Genomic DNA, 15230 nt, shown 5'->3' with positions numbered 1-15230 from the left:
CTTGTTGCTGGATTACCTATACGTCATTCGGGGATTACTGAAAGACGAAATTAAGACCTGTTCTTGGTGGCCATTGCGTTTCATAAACCCGAGAGGAAAAAAAAAAGAAGAAGAAAAAGAGAAAAAAGAGAGAGAGAGAGACAGAGACACCTTGCCTAGTAACTACACTATACTACAACGTATGCCTAGGCCTGAGTTATCCGACGGAGGTCACAATTAGGAAATAATCGGGGAGTTGCCAGAACATTCACTCCTCCCATTTTCTTCTTCCATCATCAGCTCTTCGTCAAGCTAGCTGAACATCCATCACGTTTAGACTGCCTTCCCAACACTCCAAGCTTACCTTGCCTTTCTTCGTTCGGTACCTACCTATGTAGTGTTATATGATTTTCTTAAACCTGTCTCCTCTTGATGACTAGGCAACCCCTATCTTCAGTCATTCATTCCCACTCTTTCTATGCCATACCATACCATGCCTGCCTACTAATTCAGCTTGATCGAATGGGGATGAGGATATGACTCGATGAGTCGATCGTGGTCCCCCCCCCTTCAAGGCTTTCCGTTATCGTCACCATTCTAGTGTACCTAACCCACCTCATGAGCGTACAGTGTACACTAAAAGAAGGCAGAGAAACATACTCCCATGTACCTTGTTTTCCCGTGTCCCGTCCCGCCATCTGCCTGGGGCGTAGGGCGCTTCCCCAGCTCCAAGCTAGCCAGGCAAGCCAGGTTAGCCTCGCTCAAAAGCTCCAAAGCTAGCAAGACAAAGACCAAGATCTTGGGGTAGGTAGGGGAATGTGGCCGCCTGGTATAGGACACATTCTGCGCTCTTCATCTTCAAACTAGAAAGCATGATTGGGCTGTGCCCATCTACACTATGTACTTTTCTTCCTGCCCAGTCATGAAGTTCATCTTTGCAAATAGCATTGGATGTCACTCTCGCCTCGAGATAACATGCCGAAGTTGGTTTGAGCTGTGTTGTAGCTTCGCCGCCATCACCATCAGTAACTCCCAGAGAAATGGCTTCTGCTGGGTGGATCCGAGTGGTTCTATTGAAGAGTGTCCCATCGTCCTTCAATGCTGCTTTTCAAAACCCTGGCGTCAAAATGCAGTATGTAGCTGTTTCTCAATTCACTCCACCTCCGATAACAAGTCATATCTGACTTTGACTAAGAGTTCACACTCATCCTTTTCTTCTTCAACACTGGGCGTTTACTCAGCCTATAAGCGTCCTGAGGATCTAAATACCCCCTCCTTTTTTTCCACTCCCCCTCGAATCCTTCATCCTTCCACTTTCTACACCGGCAGTTTATGACACGTTGAATGGTTTGCTTTACCTACTAGTGTAGTGTAGTCCCTTTCACTAGCCGTTACAATACCTCTCCTCCGACCCCGCTTGTAAATGACTAGATGACTAAACGATAGACCAGTCAAAGCGAGTAAATGCGTGCAGGACTGATGGAGGAAGACAGCTAAGCGCCTTGCTTGCGTCAGCCCATCGGTCTATCAGCCAGTCAGCCAGCCAGCCAGCCAAGCCAGACCCGGACGTCACTTGTTCACTCACTGGCTTATGCAATACTGACTGCCTACCTAGCTGGACTGTGCGGCGTTTTAGGTGAGTGAGTGGAAAAGGGAAATGTGCTCTCCCCAGAAATGAGGGAAAAGGGACATGACATGGAACTCCGGGTACTGTTGGCGACTGGTCCTCGTTGAACCAGTCATGGAAGTCAGCGCCGGCGGTTGGATGGCATGAGGTTGAGCAAACATTGCTCAAGAGGGTATGTAGTATCTGGTTAGTGAAGGTAGAGCGTTAATGGTGGATACCCTTCCTCCAATGACGGAAGTGGCTGTCTCGTGTGAGCATCTTTCTTGCTACCTGAATATATGTACTAGGCTAAATTGTCGTGTGTGTACGGTTGAAACGAAAATCAGATATGTAAACAATTCCCCAGTATGTGCATTTCGTGCAAAGCGTCTGTCTGTTTCAGACCCAAGCAAAATTGTTCTGTTCTGTTGTTCCTCCTCGCGGAAGCTCGTGCTCTCCCTTCCTTGCTCTCGTCATGTCCTGTAAACCATGATCTTGGGAAATCCGTGCTTTCTATCGTCTATAGGTCCCTCTGCGTATTTGTACAAATACATGACCGCAAGGTATGCAAAATGCGGTCACATATCGAAAGTCGGAGGACAAATTATGAAATAAATGATGGGTAGTTAGGTCGGTACTGTGTATCCCGCAGCAGCTTGACTGCTTCTTACTGTTACTTGAGGAAGCGATCGAAGCCCTCAAAATCCTGGAAAAAATCGTCTTCCGTCTTGGCTTTTGAGCTTTTCCAAACGCTTGAGCTTTGCGCATCTGGGACTAGATTGGCGTCTGCTTCCTCTTGTTGCTGTCGATGTTGATGTTTAAGTTTTGTGGCGAACGGTGGCCTACCGCCGGGGCCATACTTCACCCACAGCTTGCTCCCCACCGCATATTCGCGTTTATGAGGTATGAACAGTTCTGGTTGGGACTGTTTCAGCTTGAGCTTCCACTCCTTCATTGAGTGGTGAACCAACTCGGGCAAACGTTCCAGGACGTAGGAACCCCAGGCATAATTACACAACCTGATGGCTTCTTTGAGCGATAGCGTCTCCCTCACTTTCGGGGTAACATAGTGATGCCCGTGTTTTGGGGGCCGGTGAAAGCGCTTGATCTCGCCTGAAACCAAAAGTACGGTGAGAGCCGGGACAATTACCGAGCGCGCCCAAGAGTCATCGGCCCGCACTCCCTTCTCCTTGAGCATTGCTACGAGCTTGATGCCTCGGGCGAAGAAGAAGTGTTCTGGCTTCGAAAATTCTGTTGCATCCCGAGGCATGCCGCGGGAACTGCGAAAACCCCAGCGGATGATTGACCCCAGGAGCTCCCTACCAAAAACCAAATGCAGTGGATGGTAGGGACTCGTTGTGCTCATTCCGGATGGAAGGCTCATAAACCTTTCTGACTTGGGCAATTGCTGAGCGACTGCGTCGGGTAGATCGAGCTTGTGAACTCGGAAAAAGCCCCCCTCGGGTCCCAGAGTACCCTCATAGAAACTAACAATGTCCAATGCAAGATCATCGCGCTCGTCATGCAGTCCTTCGCGTCCGAGTCTGAAAAGAATGATCTGAGAAGCCTTGGACGTGAGAGGATATCCGAATCGTAGAAGCCGTCTATACATGGTGGCATAGGAGGAAATGTCCACGCCATCTTTCGCAGGCCGTGGTACTATTTCTTCGCATACATGTTTTGATATAGCATCGGCCGTAGAGTGCATCATTTCGATATTTCCATCGGTCATAATATTCAAGAAGCCAACCATATTTGAAGCGCTGTTAGCTTTCAAGCAGACTAACAATGCTTCGTTCGTTGAGTCCTTCAGAACCTGCCTTGTTCTGAGATGGCTAGCTTCCACAAGGAGCCGACAGAGAAGAAAGTCTCCCTCCGCAGCAGCAAAACTCAGGAATGAAGGGTGCTTGGTGAAGTTGTCGAATTCTTCCGGATGCATGGTTGTATTAACAAGACCCTCAAACAGTTCCTCGTCGCCAACTGTAGCAAAGTGCTGTAGTGTTTTCGAATAGCTCGAGTTACCAATTCCGATTCCAGACTCTTGCAGCTGTGCAATGTGATGAAGGAGTCGGCCAGGGGAGGGTTCGCGCCGGGCTATAGACTGTAACGAGAGTGGCCCGATTTCAGAAAAGCCGAGAGTCGAGATTGTGCCAATGATGGTTTCGATGGAGAAGTCGAGGGTCGCAAACCATCTAGCGCCCAAGCTGTCATTATCTGTTTGTTCTTTGATGCCGAACACATTACCCAGACCTTTGGAGATTTGGTAGTTGAAGTTGATACCAACTTGCGACTTGTCGTCCCTTAACAGGCTGTTCAGGTCTGCACTACTTGGAAGCGCAGCTTTACTCGGCGGTATAAGGAAGGATTGTTCTTTGTCGGTCAACTGGATTTTCGGATGAAAGCCGACCAAGAACTGTAAGAATGGCCGCGAAGCTTCGGTTGTTGGCAAGTCGTTGTGAGAAATAAACAGCCGACGCCAATCACGGGCAATACCTTCCTCGCCTTGAGCGAAGAGGTAAGGAATCATCTCGTCGTAGAGGTTTTGGCGGACACTCGTCATGTAAAGTGCTTGTAGGATTTCTCGAACCTTTGCGTCTGAATTAGTGATGAACTGCTTCAGCACTTGGGTAAGGGGTTCTGAGTCGGAGCAAAACGACGAGCTTAGGCGTAAGTGCCAAAGCAGCGTTGACTGTGTATCCTGTTGTGCTATGAAGAAAGATACAACACCTGCGTAGAGGTTTGGCCAAAGGACTCCGCGGTGACTGTGGAGCCACTCAGCATAGGACCAAGCACTGTGCAGTGTTGCTTGATCGTGAACGGCCACGTCTAGTATTGCTTGCCAGAATTTCTCGGCAGTTGAGCCTTCCACTTCCGTCAAGGTTCGCCGTTTTTGCAGGCCCTCGAGAACTGCTGCGACTCCGGCATCTCCTTCGGTGCGTTGGCAGTGCTCAAGTATGCACGACCAAAGGGTGATGTCGTTCGCATACTGTGGCCAGTCAACCAGTCGCGGCTTTCCATCCTCGGGCGAATCTGCGAGGATATCACACTGGAAGCGCAAGTCTTCCTCGGTGGCCGTCAAAATATCCCAATCATCACGGTTGAAGGGATGGTTGGCGATGCGGGATGACCGAAAGCCCGACCATGCTGACAGGTCGTATGTGGTAGACGCTTGGCCTGGTAGCGCCTGCACTGCCGAGCCCCGAGCCTTCTGTGTATTCCGAACACCGTGGTCCTCTTCCGCCGCCAAAGTCTCCGAAAGTGCGTATGCCGTCAACGACCTCGACCAGCGCGCGCTTGTTGAAAAGTTGACGCATGATGGTAGTCCAGATGCCTGTAAGTGCACAGCGTCCGTGTATAAGTGCGATATGGTGGAGCGGCGCGAGCGAGCTACATGTCGCAGCACAGGAGGCACGACTCGCATAATGGAATTGTGGCCGCTCGACACAGAGAATTGGGCATATGAGCGGCGGGGACTCTTCTTAGCGGCTGTCTGATGCGACCATGTCCATTTCTTTTTTCGCTTCGAGGTTGCCGCTGGGTTATTTGGCGTCGTTGTTCGTATCGATCGTATAGATCGCGAGGTACCTGGGGCTTCGTTGACTGACTCGAGTTCTGGGGTATCGCGGGCGGTCCCACGGATGGGGTTGTGAGGGGATGTGGAAACTCCTCGGGCTGGAAGCTTTGACGTTCTGGAGTGGAGGGGACACAAAAGTGGAGGGGACCTTGCAGGTGTGGCCGGGGAGCTCCCTACATAACTTGCTTCTTAGTCATCCTACGATCATGTGTTTCAATCCCCCCATCCTTCCCGGCAGGCAGTGAGTCTGCTGAGCTGCTCAGTCTGAAGGTCAATGTCGAGGCATCAGCAGCAGCTGAAAGCTGTGAGCACTGACCAAACCTTACACCTGGCAGGCAGGCAGGCAGAGCTTCCGCCGTCGGGTCTGCAGTCTCCACCATCCACAAGTCCGTGCACCACAGGAAGCCCCGAGCCGAGAAACCTGAAGCAGTGAGAGGTTCAAAGCTAACTCTCCGTCCTTTCCACGCATTCGACATCATCACACCAACCCCTCGCATCACCCCCCCGGAATCTTCCACCCAACGACCCCCGACAACAATTTCAAGATGCCGTAAGCTTCTCCCCTCCGGCTGCGAGCTCCTCGACGATCCGACGACCCTCCAGCGACTGCGCGCATTGCGGACGCCGCCCCAAGTTCAATTACCTGTCGTCATGACGCACTATTGTCCGTCGTACGATTTCGGAATCCCAGGCTAACACCTCTCTCTCTTCCCCGACTGCAGCGGCCTCGTCAACGCTCCCAACCACGTCCCCGAGAAGCAGCGCTACTACCAGCAGGCTTTCAAGAACCACACCCGCCTCTGGAAGATTGTGAGTTGAAGTCGACACTTGAGGATGGTTGGGGAATCAACAGATGGGAAGGAGGAGAGGGAGAGACGGAGAGGGAGGTTTTGTCGGGATAAGGGCTGATGATAAAATCGCGAACAGGGCCCTCGCAGCGGCATCATCATGACCACCTTCAACATTGCCATGTGGGGTACCTTCGGCGGTGCGTATACCTTCATTGATAGCTTATCGCTTCGTCCTTGCTCCTTCCGCTAACTGTACATCAGCTTCCATGTACGCCATGACCCGCAAGGTTCTCGGCTACAACACCTGGTTCTCGGAGGATTAAATTAGCCGTCCTACCACGATAGTCAACGAAGGCGGTGCTACTGGTCATGATAGAAGCACGAGAATCCCTTTGAATATGTGTATAGTCGCAAAGAGCAGCATAGATGGCGGCAGAGGGAAGGCCGTTTTGGGTGATACCTCCAAGAAGTAGGCCGCCACGCCGATATTCCCTATTTGCACCATGGATTCCACCGACCACCTTTGGGAGAGCTACTGTAACCGTGGAAATCGTGATCCATTGAGTCTCGGCGCTTCGATTACCAAGCTCCAAATACTGATGGCTGCAGCTGTCAAGTCTTTTCTATCATTACAAAATTATGGCTTTTTGGCCATGGGGCAGTAGTGGCCATGGAGGTGTGAAACGTGTGAATAGTGGTAACCAGGCGTTCCCTTTGTCATGGGGCCAGGTCAAGTAAGCGCTTTAAATTCCCGAGGCACCGGGGGCCTTTTCGTCCTTCTTTAGGCTTATCAGGAGCTCACGGAAACGCTCCTTGCCGGAACCAGCAGCACCGCCCTTAGCTCCCTTGCCGCTAACGTCAACCAGCTTGGCAATGCGCTCCCAGCTCGTGCCTCCCGATGTGGTGTCCTCGCGGCTGGCAAGGAACTCCTCGGCCTCCTTGCGGGTCTGCCCAATGGCCTTCTCCTTCTTGTTGTTGTAGTTCTCGTAGAATTCGTCAATGTTCTTCTGCGCCTCCGCAATGGTCTCGGCTCTCTGGGCGGCGAACTGTTCCGCCCGCTTGGCAAGCTTCGCATCACGCTTCTCGCGCCACTCTCTGATCACCTCGGGCTCTTGCTCCTCCTGGGCGTATGGCGCATATCCAGAGTTGTAGCTGACGGAAGGACCGGCGCCAGTGATGGTACCGCCTGGCGCAACAGACTAAAGTGAAGATGCCCCATGTTAGAACCCAAGACCATGATTACGTGCTGTGTCGACAGCTTTGGTATCATCATTGTTTAGTCGTACCTCGTTGCCTGCGGAAAGGTCGGGGAACTGGCTCTCGAAAGCGGCGCTGGTCTCAAGGCCAGCGCCGGCGCCAGCGGAGGAGTCAAGGCCACCCCCTAGGAGGTCGTTGTCATCGTCGAAACCAGCATCCTCAACTGTCGCAAATTGGTTGGCATCGTCGCCGAGAAGCGCCTTCTCACGCTCGAGGAAGTTGGTGGCCGAGGGGCTTCCAGAGCCCTCCTTGATCTCGGTCTGGGCTTTTGGGGGGGTTTAAATGTTAGCAGGCAGTGACAGCAAGGTAAGGGGATCTCCAAACAACGCCAAGCTTACCGCCGGAGTCGAACTCCTCCAGCGAGGGGAATCTGTCAGCCATGATGTGGGTGGTGTGATTTGACTTTTGGTAGATCGGCGCGAACGGGCAAGACTGGAGGCTGGAGAAGTGGACTGCAAAATGAAAATATTGGGTAGGAGGATCGAAGAAAGCTGCGAAACAGGTAAGGTGTTTCGTTGTTTGATGGAAGTGTCCAGTCTTAGGTTTGGTGTTGGTGTTGCACTGCGGGAGTCCGAGTTGCAGCCCCCCCAGCGCTCCTGATCGCGCCAGGTTCCAGGTTGCGACGGGACGCCACTCACAGCGGCCACTGGGGCACTTTGGCACTTGTCCACAGCGACCCTCTTGGGCCTCTTTGGCCAGGGGAAGCCGTAGTAACAGTTAGGTACCGGCAGGCAACTTGTCTGCGTGCGGCAGGCGTTCCGTTGTCCCTCTTGTCCTGCCTGCCCTCGCATTGGACGGATGGAGGAAGCTCCAACGTCTGCTTCGTTCCGTCCCACCACCTCCCGTCGACAACTTCTTTCTTCCTTCTTCTTCTTTTTCTTCTTCTTCCTTTTCATCAACAACATTCAGCACTCACCTCGCTGTGGTTTCAGTTGTTTGTCACAGAGCATCCAGATCACGCTCTTTTGCGCTTTGCACTGCAAACTCTTCCTGGTGACAGCATTGATAATAGCAGGGAAACGACTCCGGTGTAGTTGGACCACAGAGCTTGACTAGGTGCTTAGTTCATGCTGAGCACTTCTCTCTTGTCGTCATCTAGTGTGTTGTGTTGATAGTCCACGCTTCTGCCATTTGAGGTTGTTCCCAAGGGCTTTCGATCCATATTCTAGATCACCACTCGGCCGCGTCTGGAGTCCCTGCTACACGCAAACATCACGGATACCTTTTCGTACTGCTGTAGATGAGTTCGGAATAAACCCGACACCGCATATCTTGAACATCTGCCCCGTCCATCACACCAACCAACCACCAACAACCACTTTTTCCAACACTTTCCACCAAATTTCGCCTAAAGCTTCACCATGGCGTATAACGAGGATGCTGTGCTCTCTAAGCTCTCTGCACTCACTGAGACTCACGAGAGCATTGCAACCACCGCTCAGTGGATCATGTTCCATCGGTAAGCTCCCGCTGCCCACGACCGACGACCGCATTCACCTTCTGTTTGATGTCTCAACCGCCGAACTGACAGTTGATGTATCTTAGGCGACATGCTGCCCAGACTGTCCATCTTTGGTTGACCAAGCTGAAGGACCTCCCCAGCCCCAAGAGGCTCAACATGATTTATCTTGCAAACGGTGCGTGCATTTTCTAGGCTCTCCCACATAGGCCGCATGTTATGTGCATCCCCCGGCGTTCGTTCTGGGTTTCTTTCTTCTCGTTTGGGACTGAATGCTGACTTTATTCGTCTTTCTCATAGAGGTGACGCAGCAATCCAAAGCTCGCAACAAGGATGACTTCCTTCAGGCTTTCTCTCCATTCATCGCAGATGCAACCGCGTTGTCTTATAAGGGCGCCTCGTCAGACATTCAGAACAAGCTCCGAAGGGTTGTTGACGTTTGGAGAGAACGCAAGATATTCCCCATGGAAGTCCAGGATGCTATTGACTCTCGACTAAGAGGTAAGCCGTGGCCTCAGCCCTTCCTCAGACAAGATACTGACTTGTTCAATCCAGAGCTTGACTCAGCCCGCTCCGGTGGAACAATGTTCGGTTCCACATCGTTATCGTCGCCAGCTGCAGCGGTGCCTCCAGAGTTGGCACCCTTGGTTACCTCACAGCAGGCAGTTATCAAGAGTGCCCAGGCGTTGAAGACAAGCCTTACTACCGCCAATTCGGACTACAGCAAGCTGATGGATCCGGCCCACGCTCCTCCTCAGGCGCCAGTGTATGCCGCGCGACTCAACGGGCTGCTTAAGAACCTTGCCAATGCTGAGGGAGCCGTGACGGAATGCATCAAGACCCGCGAGGAGCTTATCAGCGCCTTGGAGAAGATGTTGAGCTCCAACCGGCAGGCCTTGGAGGCCGAGCAATCACAGCTCAGGGATCTAGGCACCCGCAAGACGGCAGTTGAGGAGAAGAAGCAAGCAATTGAGCTCAGCATCATTGGCGGTTTGCCTCACAATGCGCAAGAGCCGGCTACCGGTGAGGAGCGCGCCCCATCTAGCTCGGACGGCCACGACATCGCCCGTCCTCAGGTCGAAGCACTCACGCCGCCCCACGTCCAAGATCACGATGATTTGTACGATCATCGCCCGTCTGAGCAACAACAGCCGCAGAACGGTCATAGTCACCCAACTGGATCCGCTCCTGGCATTGAGATGTTGTCCGCCCTCGCTTCTCAATATGAGTCTGTTCCGACTCGACAGGCCAAAAAGCGCAAGATCGACGAGACTGCCGACATTCCTGACGTAGGCATAGATGCCGATGTCGCCGAGATGATCCAGAAGGAAAGCACGATTTAGAACAAGGACGGGAAGAAGATTTTGGGAAGCCAAAACTTGACCGAATTCTTTCTACCTTTGTATCAGTTTTAGTGCATATGGCCCAACACTCTGGAGTTGTTGCCGTTATTGCTGGTCTAGGGGAACGATAATGGCTGTATGGCGAGAATCATCATTTATGTGGCATTTTGGCGCGGGCCTGAAACCTTCTCTGGAGCAAGTGTGTGGAGATACAGAAGGACAGGACTAAGGATTATTTGCATGCTTTATCCTTGACGGGCAAAGCGCCATTCGGTTAGCTGTAGAGATATCGTAATTAAAATCATAGGCATTCTAAAAAGCAATTGTCTTTTTCGTCCTTTTTCCTTACCATGATGACCATTGAAGTTGATGACGTCCGCACAGCTCCAATACCCCCGAGGTACAAATAAGTGGCATGAGTGGAATGGGCCAAGCTTGAGCACGGGCCACTTATAGAAGGTGCCGACATCGTTGAACGCATTCCGGAATAGACAGTGGATGCCGCCGGCATCGTCGTCGGGTGGTGGCTTGCTCTTCGCTGCTGAATGACGAAATGTCCGACTACAGGTAAAAGATGCGCGCTTTGCCCTGTTTGGGGGGGAGAGGGACAATTGAACAAGGGAATCGAAGCCGCCCTCCCGCCGTCGTGGTCCCCAGAGCTTGAGCGGCGAATCAATCGCAGTTGCTGCAGCGCCAAACCGGCGATTGACCACTGAAGTTGAGATCCCGTCCGCCGGGACAAGCAAGGGTTTTTGCACCGACGGCCGAGCCGACCGAACTGCCTGGGTGTCATCCCGACTTCATTCCATCATCCCCCCCGCCGTCCGTCCCGTCCCTCGACCTCGGAACCTTTCCACCACTTCTTTCTCCACGTTTCCTTCAGTTCCTTAACCACATTCCACATCACCAAACTCACCCATTCGCACGCAGTGCAGGGACTCAAGGGAACCGGGCATTGACAAGCGCAGAAACAGGCGCGCATGCGCGCTAGCGGTCTCGCATCAGGCAGTTAGTAATATAGCCCACTGCACAACACCGACATGATATGATAGAAACTCGACACCGAAACTCTACGACGATACAACGAGCCTAGTAGTCACCTACACACTCGACCTACCCAAGATACATATACTTCAAGCCATGGTTACGGGGGTAGCGGTGCGCCGCGCCGTGCTGCTCCCCCAATGCGGCGGTAGCGGCGCCGGGCTCGCGGCTTTGCTGCCGTTCCAACAATCGCCCACTATGACTTCGTCGATTCTGTCCGCGAAATTCCGCCGTCCGTTCTCGTCAGTTCAGCGGTCCTCGACGACATCTTTCGCCATCGTTTCGGTTCCTTTCTCATCCTCCCATCTCGGATCACAACCATGCGTACAATCCCAACGTTGGACTTCCCCCTTCGGCCTTCTCCGCCAGCTATCGACCTCACAAACTCGCCTACGGGAGCAGTCGGCCAAGGAAGCTGCGGCAGAGACAGCAGAAGAGGCGGCAAAGGACGTTGAAAAGGTCAAGGAATATACATCTGAAGAACACCTCAAGGTACACGGTTTTACGAAAAGCGAGAGGGCGCATAAGGCTGCCCATATCAACATGAGCGCTCGTCTTTCCAAGGATGGCAAATCCCAATCAGGCACCAAGCCCGGCTTCGCCGAGGTCTGGCGTCTGATCAAGATTGCGCGCCCCGAGGTTAAGGCGATGAGTGTCGCATTCGTCCTGCTTCTCATCTCGTCCGCGGTTACCATGTCCATCCCCTTCTCGATCGGCAGGATTCTGGATCTTTCCACCCAGGGTCCCGCCGACGAGGTTCGGCTCTTCGGTCTTACCCTCTATCAGTTCTTCGGTGGCCTCGCTGGTCTTCTCACTCTTGGTGCGACGGCCAACTTTGGCAGAATCATCATTCTCCGTATCGTCGGCGAGCGCGTCGTGGCTCGGTTGCGCACGAATCTCTACCGCCGCACCTACGTCCAGGATGCCGAGTTCTTCGATGCCAACAGGGTCGGTGATCTGATCTCGCGACTGAACTCCGATACGGTTGTCGTGGGCAAGAGCATTACTCAGAACGTGTCTGATGGTCTTCGTTCCATGGTTAGCGGTGCGGCGGGTTTCGCGGCCATGTTCTGGCTCAGCCCCAAGCTGACATCCATCATCCTCATCATGGTTCCCCCTATCGGTCTTGGAGCGGTTCTTTATGGTCGCTCGATCCGCAACTTGAGCAGGCAGATTCAGAAGAACGTCGGCTCACTGATGAAGATCGCCGAGGAACGGTTGGGTAACATCAAGACCAGCCAGGCCTTTGCCGCTGAAGTGCAAGAGGTGGGTCGCTACAACAAGCAGGTCAGAAAGATTTTCGCCCTGGGCCGGAAGGAGGCCATTGTTTCGGGTGTCTTTTTCAGCAGTACGTCGTATACAGGAAATCTGGCGATCTTGGCTCTCTTGATTGTCGGCGGAAACCTTGTGCGCTCAGGGGCCATGTCTCTCGGCGATTTGACCTCGTTTATGATGTATACTGTCTTTGCTGGCTCAAGTCTCTTCGGTGTTAGCGGCTTCTACTCGGAACTGATGAAGGGTGTCGGCGCAGCGAGTCGTCTGTTCGAGCTCGAGGATCGCAAGCCGGCCATCCCCCAGACCGTTGGTTTGAAGGTTGAATCTGCGCAGGGTCCCATCAAGTTCTCGAATGTAACGTTCGCCTACCCTACCAGACCTGCAGTTACGATATTCAATGGCCTCGACTTTGAGATCCCCTCGGGCACAAACGTGTGCATTGTAGGCCCTTCAGGCGGAGGTAAAAGCACCGTGGCCTCCTTACTCTTGCGCTTCTATAACCCCACATCCGGTAGCATCACCATCAACGGCATCGACATTTCCAAGATGAACGCCAAGTCTCTCCGCCGCCGCATCGGCATGGTCTCACAGGAGCCAGTCCTCTTTTCGGGTACTATTGCCGAAAACATTGCTTACGGCCGTCCCCGGGCTCCGCGCACCGAGATCATTGCGGCTGCCCAGAAGGCCAACTGCGGTTTCATCAGCGACTTCCCCGAAGGCCTCGAGACCCAGGTCGGCGCCCGTGGCGCCCAGCTCTCCGGTGGCCAGAAGCAGCGCATCGCCATTGCTCGCGCCCTCCTCAAGGACCCCGATATTCTCATCTTGGATGAGGCCACCTCCGCCTTGGACGCCGAATCCGAGACCTTGGTCAATTCTGCCCTTGCGGAACTCCTCAAGGGCCGCAGCACCACCATTTCGATTGCTCACAGACTGTCCACCATTAAGCGATCTGACAAGATCATTGTGCTCTCGAGCGAGGGCACCGTGGCTGAGATTGGCAGCTACACAGAGCTGAGCGCCAACAAGGACAGCCACTTCAGTAAGCTGATGGAGTGGCAGATGAGCGGTAGTGATGTCTCCCCGGACCACCGCCCCCCCTCTGGAGATCCTCATATCAGTGAGGTTGAGGAGATTGAGGAGGAACTTGCGGAGGCGGAGAATGACATTGATGACGCGGTGGAGAAGGATGTGAAGCCGCGTAAGGAGCCAGTGAGGGAGTAAGTGTGATGGCGGCATGAGTTTTCCAGCAATCCGTCACACTCCCACACCTCAGTCTACAGCAGATGGTAATGAGTTTGAGGCATTGTCAGCCACTTACTCACGTGGGACGAGCTCCCCGGTCGGGCCGCTGACACAGAGAGATATCTTATCCCTCACAGGCCCGAACCCAGGCATGAATCTCCCGCAACTTCCACCATATACCCCGCCGAGCAAGTGGCCGAAAGTCAGGTCCATGCTTCACGCGATGCTCGCCTCAGAGGAGGAGGGCATCGTCACCTTTTTTACTGTGTACATGTCACGTATTTTACTTGCTATGTTTGTTATTATTATCTTCAGATCTCCTTTCTAGGGCACTCTCTTTCTCCACTCTAGACCCGATCATGGATGGCTGGTTAGGATAGCTATATGTATGATGTACGATAGATCGGATGCTGGAGAGCGAAGGAGAACGGCACTGCTGGGGAGGTTAGGGGAGAGCCGATTTGGAGTAGTAAAAGGAATAGATAAAAACAAATAAGGAACATCTGGCAATTATATCGTCTCGTCCATGACAGAATTAATGACACCTTTGCTTCAGTGGGCGATCAAACAACTGGTCGAAGAAACCAGTCCCATACCGCTCATTGTAGTCAAAAAAGGCCGTTGCAAAATTATAATGGGATTTATGATAATTCGAAAACACATCGGCTAGACTAAAGTTCCTTTGGGGTATGTTTATCCAAGAACGGCCTAAATATCGAGTTCAAAGGAGTACTGAAGACGCTTGAATGTGTAGTCAGAGTATACCCAAGGTATAAGCGAAAGTCTCAACAATTTTATCAGGGACTAGTTACTTTCTATATATACACTCAAAATAAATGCTCCACGGGTTGTCGAGCATGAATGAGTGTAGTGGTCAGTGGGACTAAAACACAACATACTGTACCATATAAAATAACACAAGGCGAAAACAGAGGCTCTTCCAAATTCCTGCTATTCAATTGTTCCTTTGATCTCCATTGCCGGATCCTCAAATGTCATATGTCAATTTCCGCAGTTTCCGTAGAAAGGTTCAGCAGAAGTGTTTGTATGGGACACTAACTATAGACTCTAATTGACAAACCCCAGAATCGGGTTGTCGTCTCCTTTTCACTAGCGTAGCCCGAGTCCTCCGGAGCCTCCCATGTCGTCAGCATCATCGTGGTGGTGGTGGTGGCGAGTGCGACCAATGTTTTGAACGACCCACCAGGAGAATCGCCGCACTGCAGCATCCAGGTCCAGTCCCGTCGAGGCAAAAACATCCCCACTCACCTCAAAGGTTGTCACTGCGATACAACGCTGCAAGCCAAGGAGCTGTTTTGGTGCATCTTGTCGTCAAGAGTTAACACAAATGTACTTTGTTTGGATATCGAATGTTGCGGAGGGAGCCCTGCCTCTTGTCAGGAACGAGAAGCCCCTTGGAGAACAGCCGGTCATGTTGTTACCATCCTCTTGTTCGTTTTCGTAAAATGATTATGGTGTGGGGAATGATCGATGAAGGGCCCCCGGTTGAGTTCTGGAATATGGTTGTTAGTGAAATGCGGTGACTGTGTTTCATGTGAAGCTCGGCCGGGGCCTGCGCTTCTCTGCTCGCTTTCCTTACTCGATCTAGATACCTATGCTCAGATTGCTTGGAGGTACTGTCTTCTTTCTACACAGAACT

The 15230-nt window shown here is 52.5% G+C and overlaps 5 protein-coding genes across 5 annotated transcripts; 3 read left to right on the top strand and 2 right to left on the bottom strand.

Moving 5' to 3' along the window:
- Positions 1–2258: 2258 nt before the first annotated feature.
- On the bottom strand, positions 2259–5006 carry NEUTE1DRAFT_143863 (uncharacterized protein; the record flags this gene model as incomplete). Its single annotated transcript, XM_009849424.1, has 1 exon — positions 2259–5006. One exon carries the CDS (start codon positions 5004–5006, stop codon positions 2259–2261), a length of 2748 nt encoding a protein of 915 aa, XP_009847726.1.
- A 372-nt stretch (positions 5007–5378) lies between these two features.
- Positions 5379–6273, top strand: NEUTE1DRAFT_35100 (uncharacterized protein; the record flags this gene model as incomplete). The annotated part of the gene is made up of 5 exons (XM_009848786.1): positions 5379–5400; positions 5495–5588; positions 5882–5969; positions 6087–6147; positions 6212–6273. Coding segments are annotated over 5 exons (327 nt in total), but the record flags the coding sequence as incomplete, so codon positions are not given.
- Positions 6274–6488: 215 nt separating this feature from the next.
- Positions 6489–7736, bottom strand: NEUTE1DRAFT_75510 (uncharacterized protein; the record flags this gene model as incomplete). Its single annotated transcript, XM_009849423.1, has 3 exons — positions 6489–7149; positions 7237–7472; positions 7546–7736. 3 exons carry the CDS (start codon positions 7586–7588, stop codon positions 6694–6696), a joined length of 735 nt encoding a protein of 244 aa, XP_009847725.1.
- Positions 7737–8538: 802 nt separating this feature from the next.
- On the top strand, positions 8539–10190 carry NEUTE1DRAFT_75508 (uncharacterized protein; the record flags this gene model as incomplete). The annotated part of the gene is made up of 4 exons (XM_009849422.1): positions 8539–8666; positions 8753–8844; positions 8967–9167; positions 9222–10190. The coding sequence occupies 4 exons, from the start codon at positions 8569–8571 to the stop codon at positions 10007–10009; spliced, it is 1179 nt and encodes a 392-aa protein (XP_009847724.1).
- Positions 10191–10562: 372 nt separating this feature from the next.
- On the top strand, positions 10563–14019 carry NEUTE1DRAFT_107066 (uncharacterized protein; the record flags this gene model as incomplete). Its single annotated transcript, XM_009849421.1, has 4 exons — positions 10563–10576; positions 11062–13526; positions 13576–13848; positions 13973–14019. 4 exons carry the CDS (start codon positions 10563–10565, stop codon positions 14017–14019), a joined length of 2799 nt encoding a protein of 932 aa, XP_009847723.1.
- Between the last annotated feature and the right edge of the window lie 1211 nt (positions 14020–15230).

This window comes from Neurospora tetrasperma (assembly GCF_000213175.1).
Source record: "Neurospora tetrasperma FGSC 2508 unplaced genomic scaffold NEUTE1scaffold_1, whole genome shotgun sequence".
NCBI classification, from domain to species: domain Eukaryota; kingdom Fungi; phylum Ascomycota; class Sordariomycetes; order Sordariales; family Sordariaceae; genus Neurospora; species Neurospora tetrasperma.
This window is presented reverse-complemented; position numbering and strand designations above follow the sequence as displayed.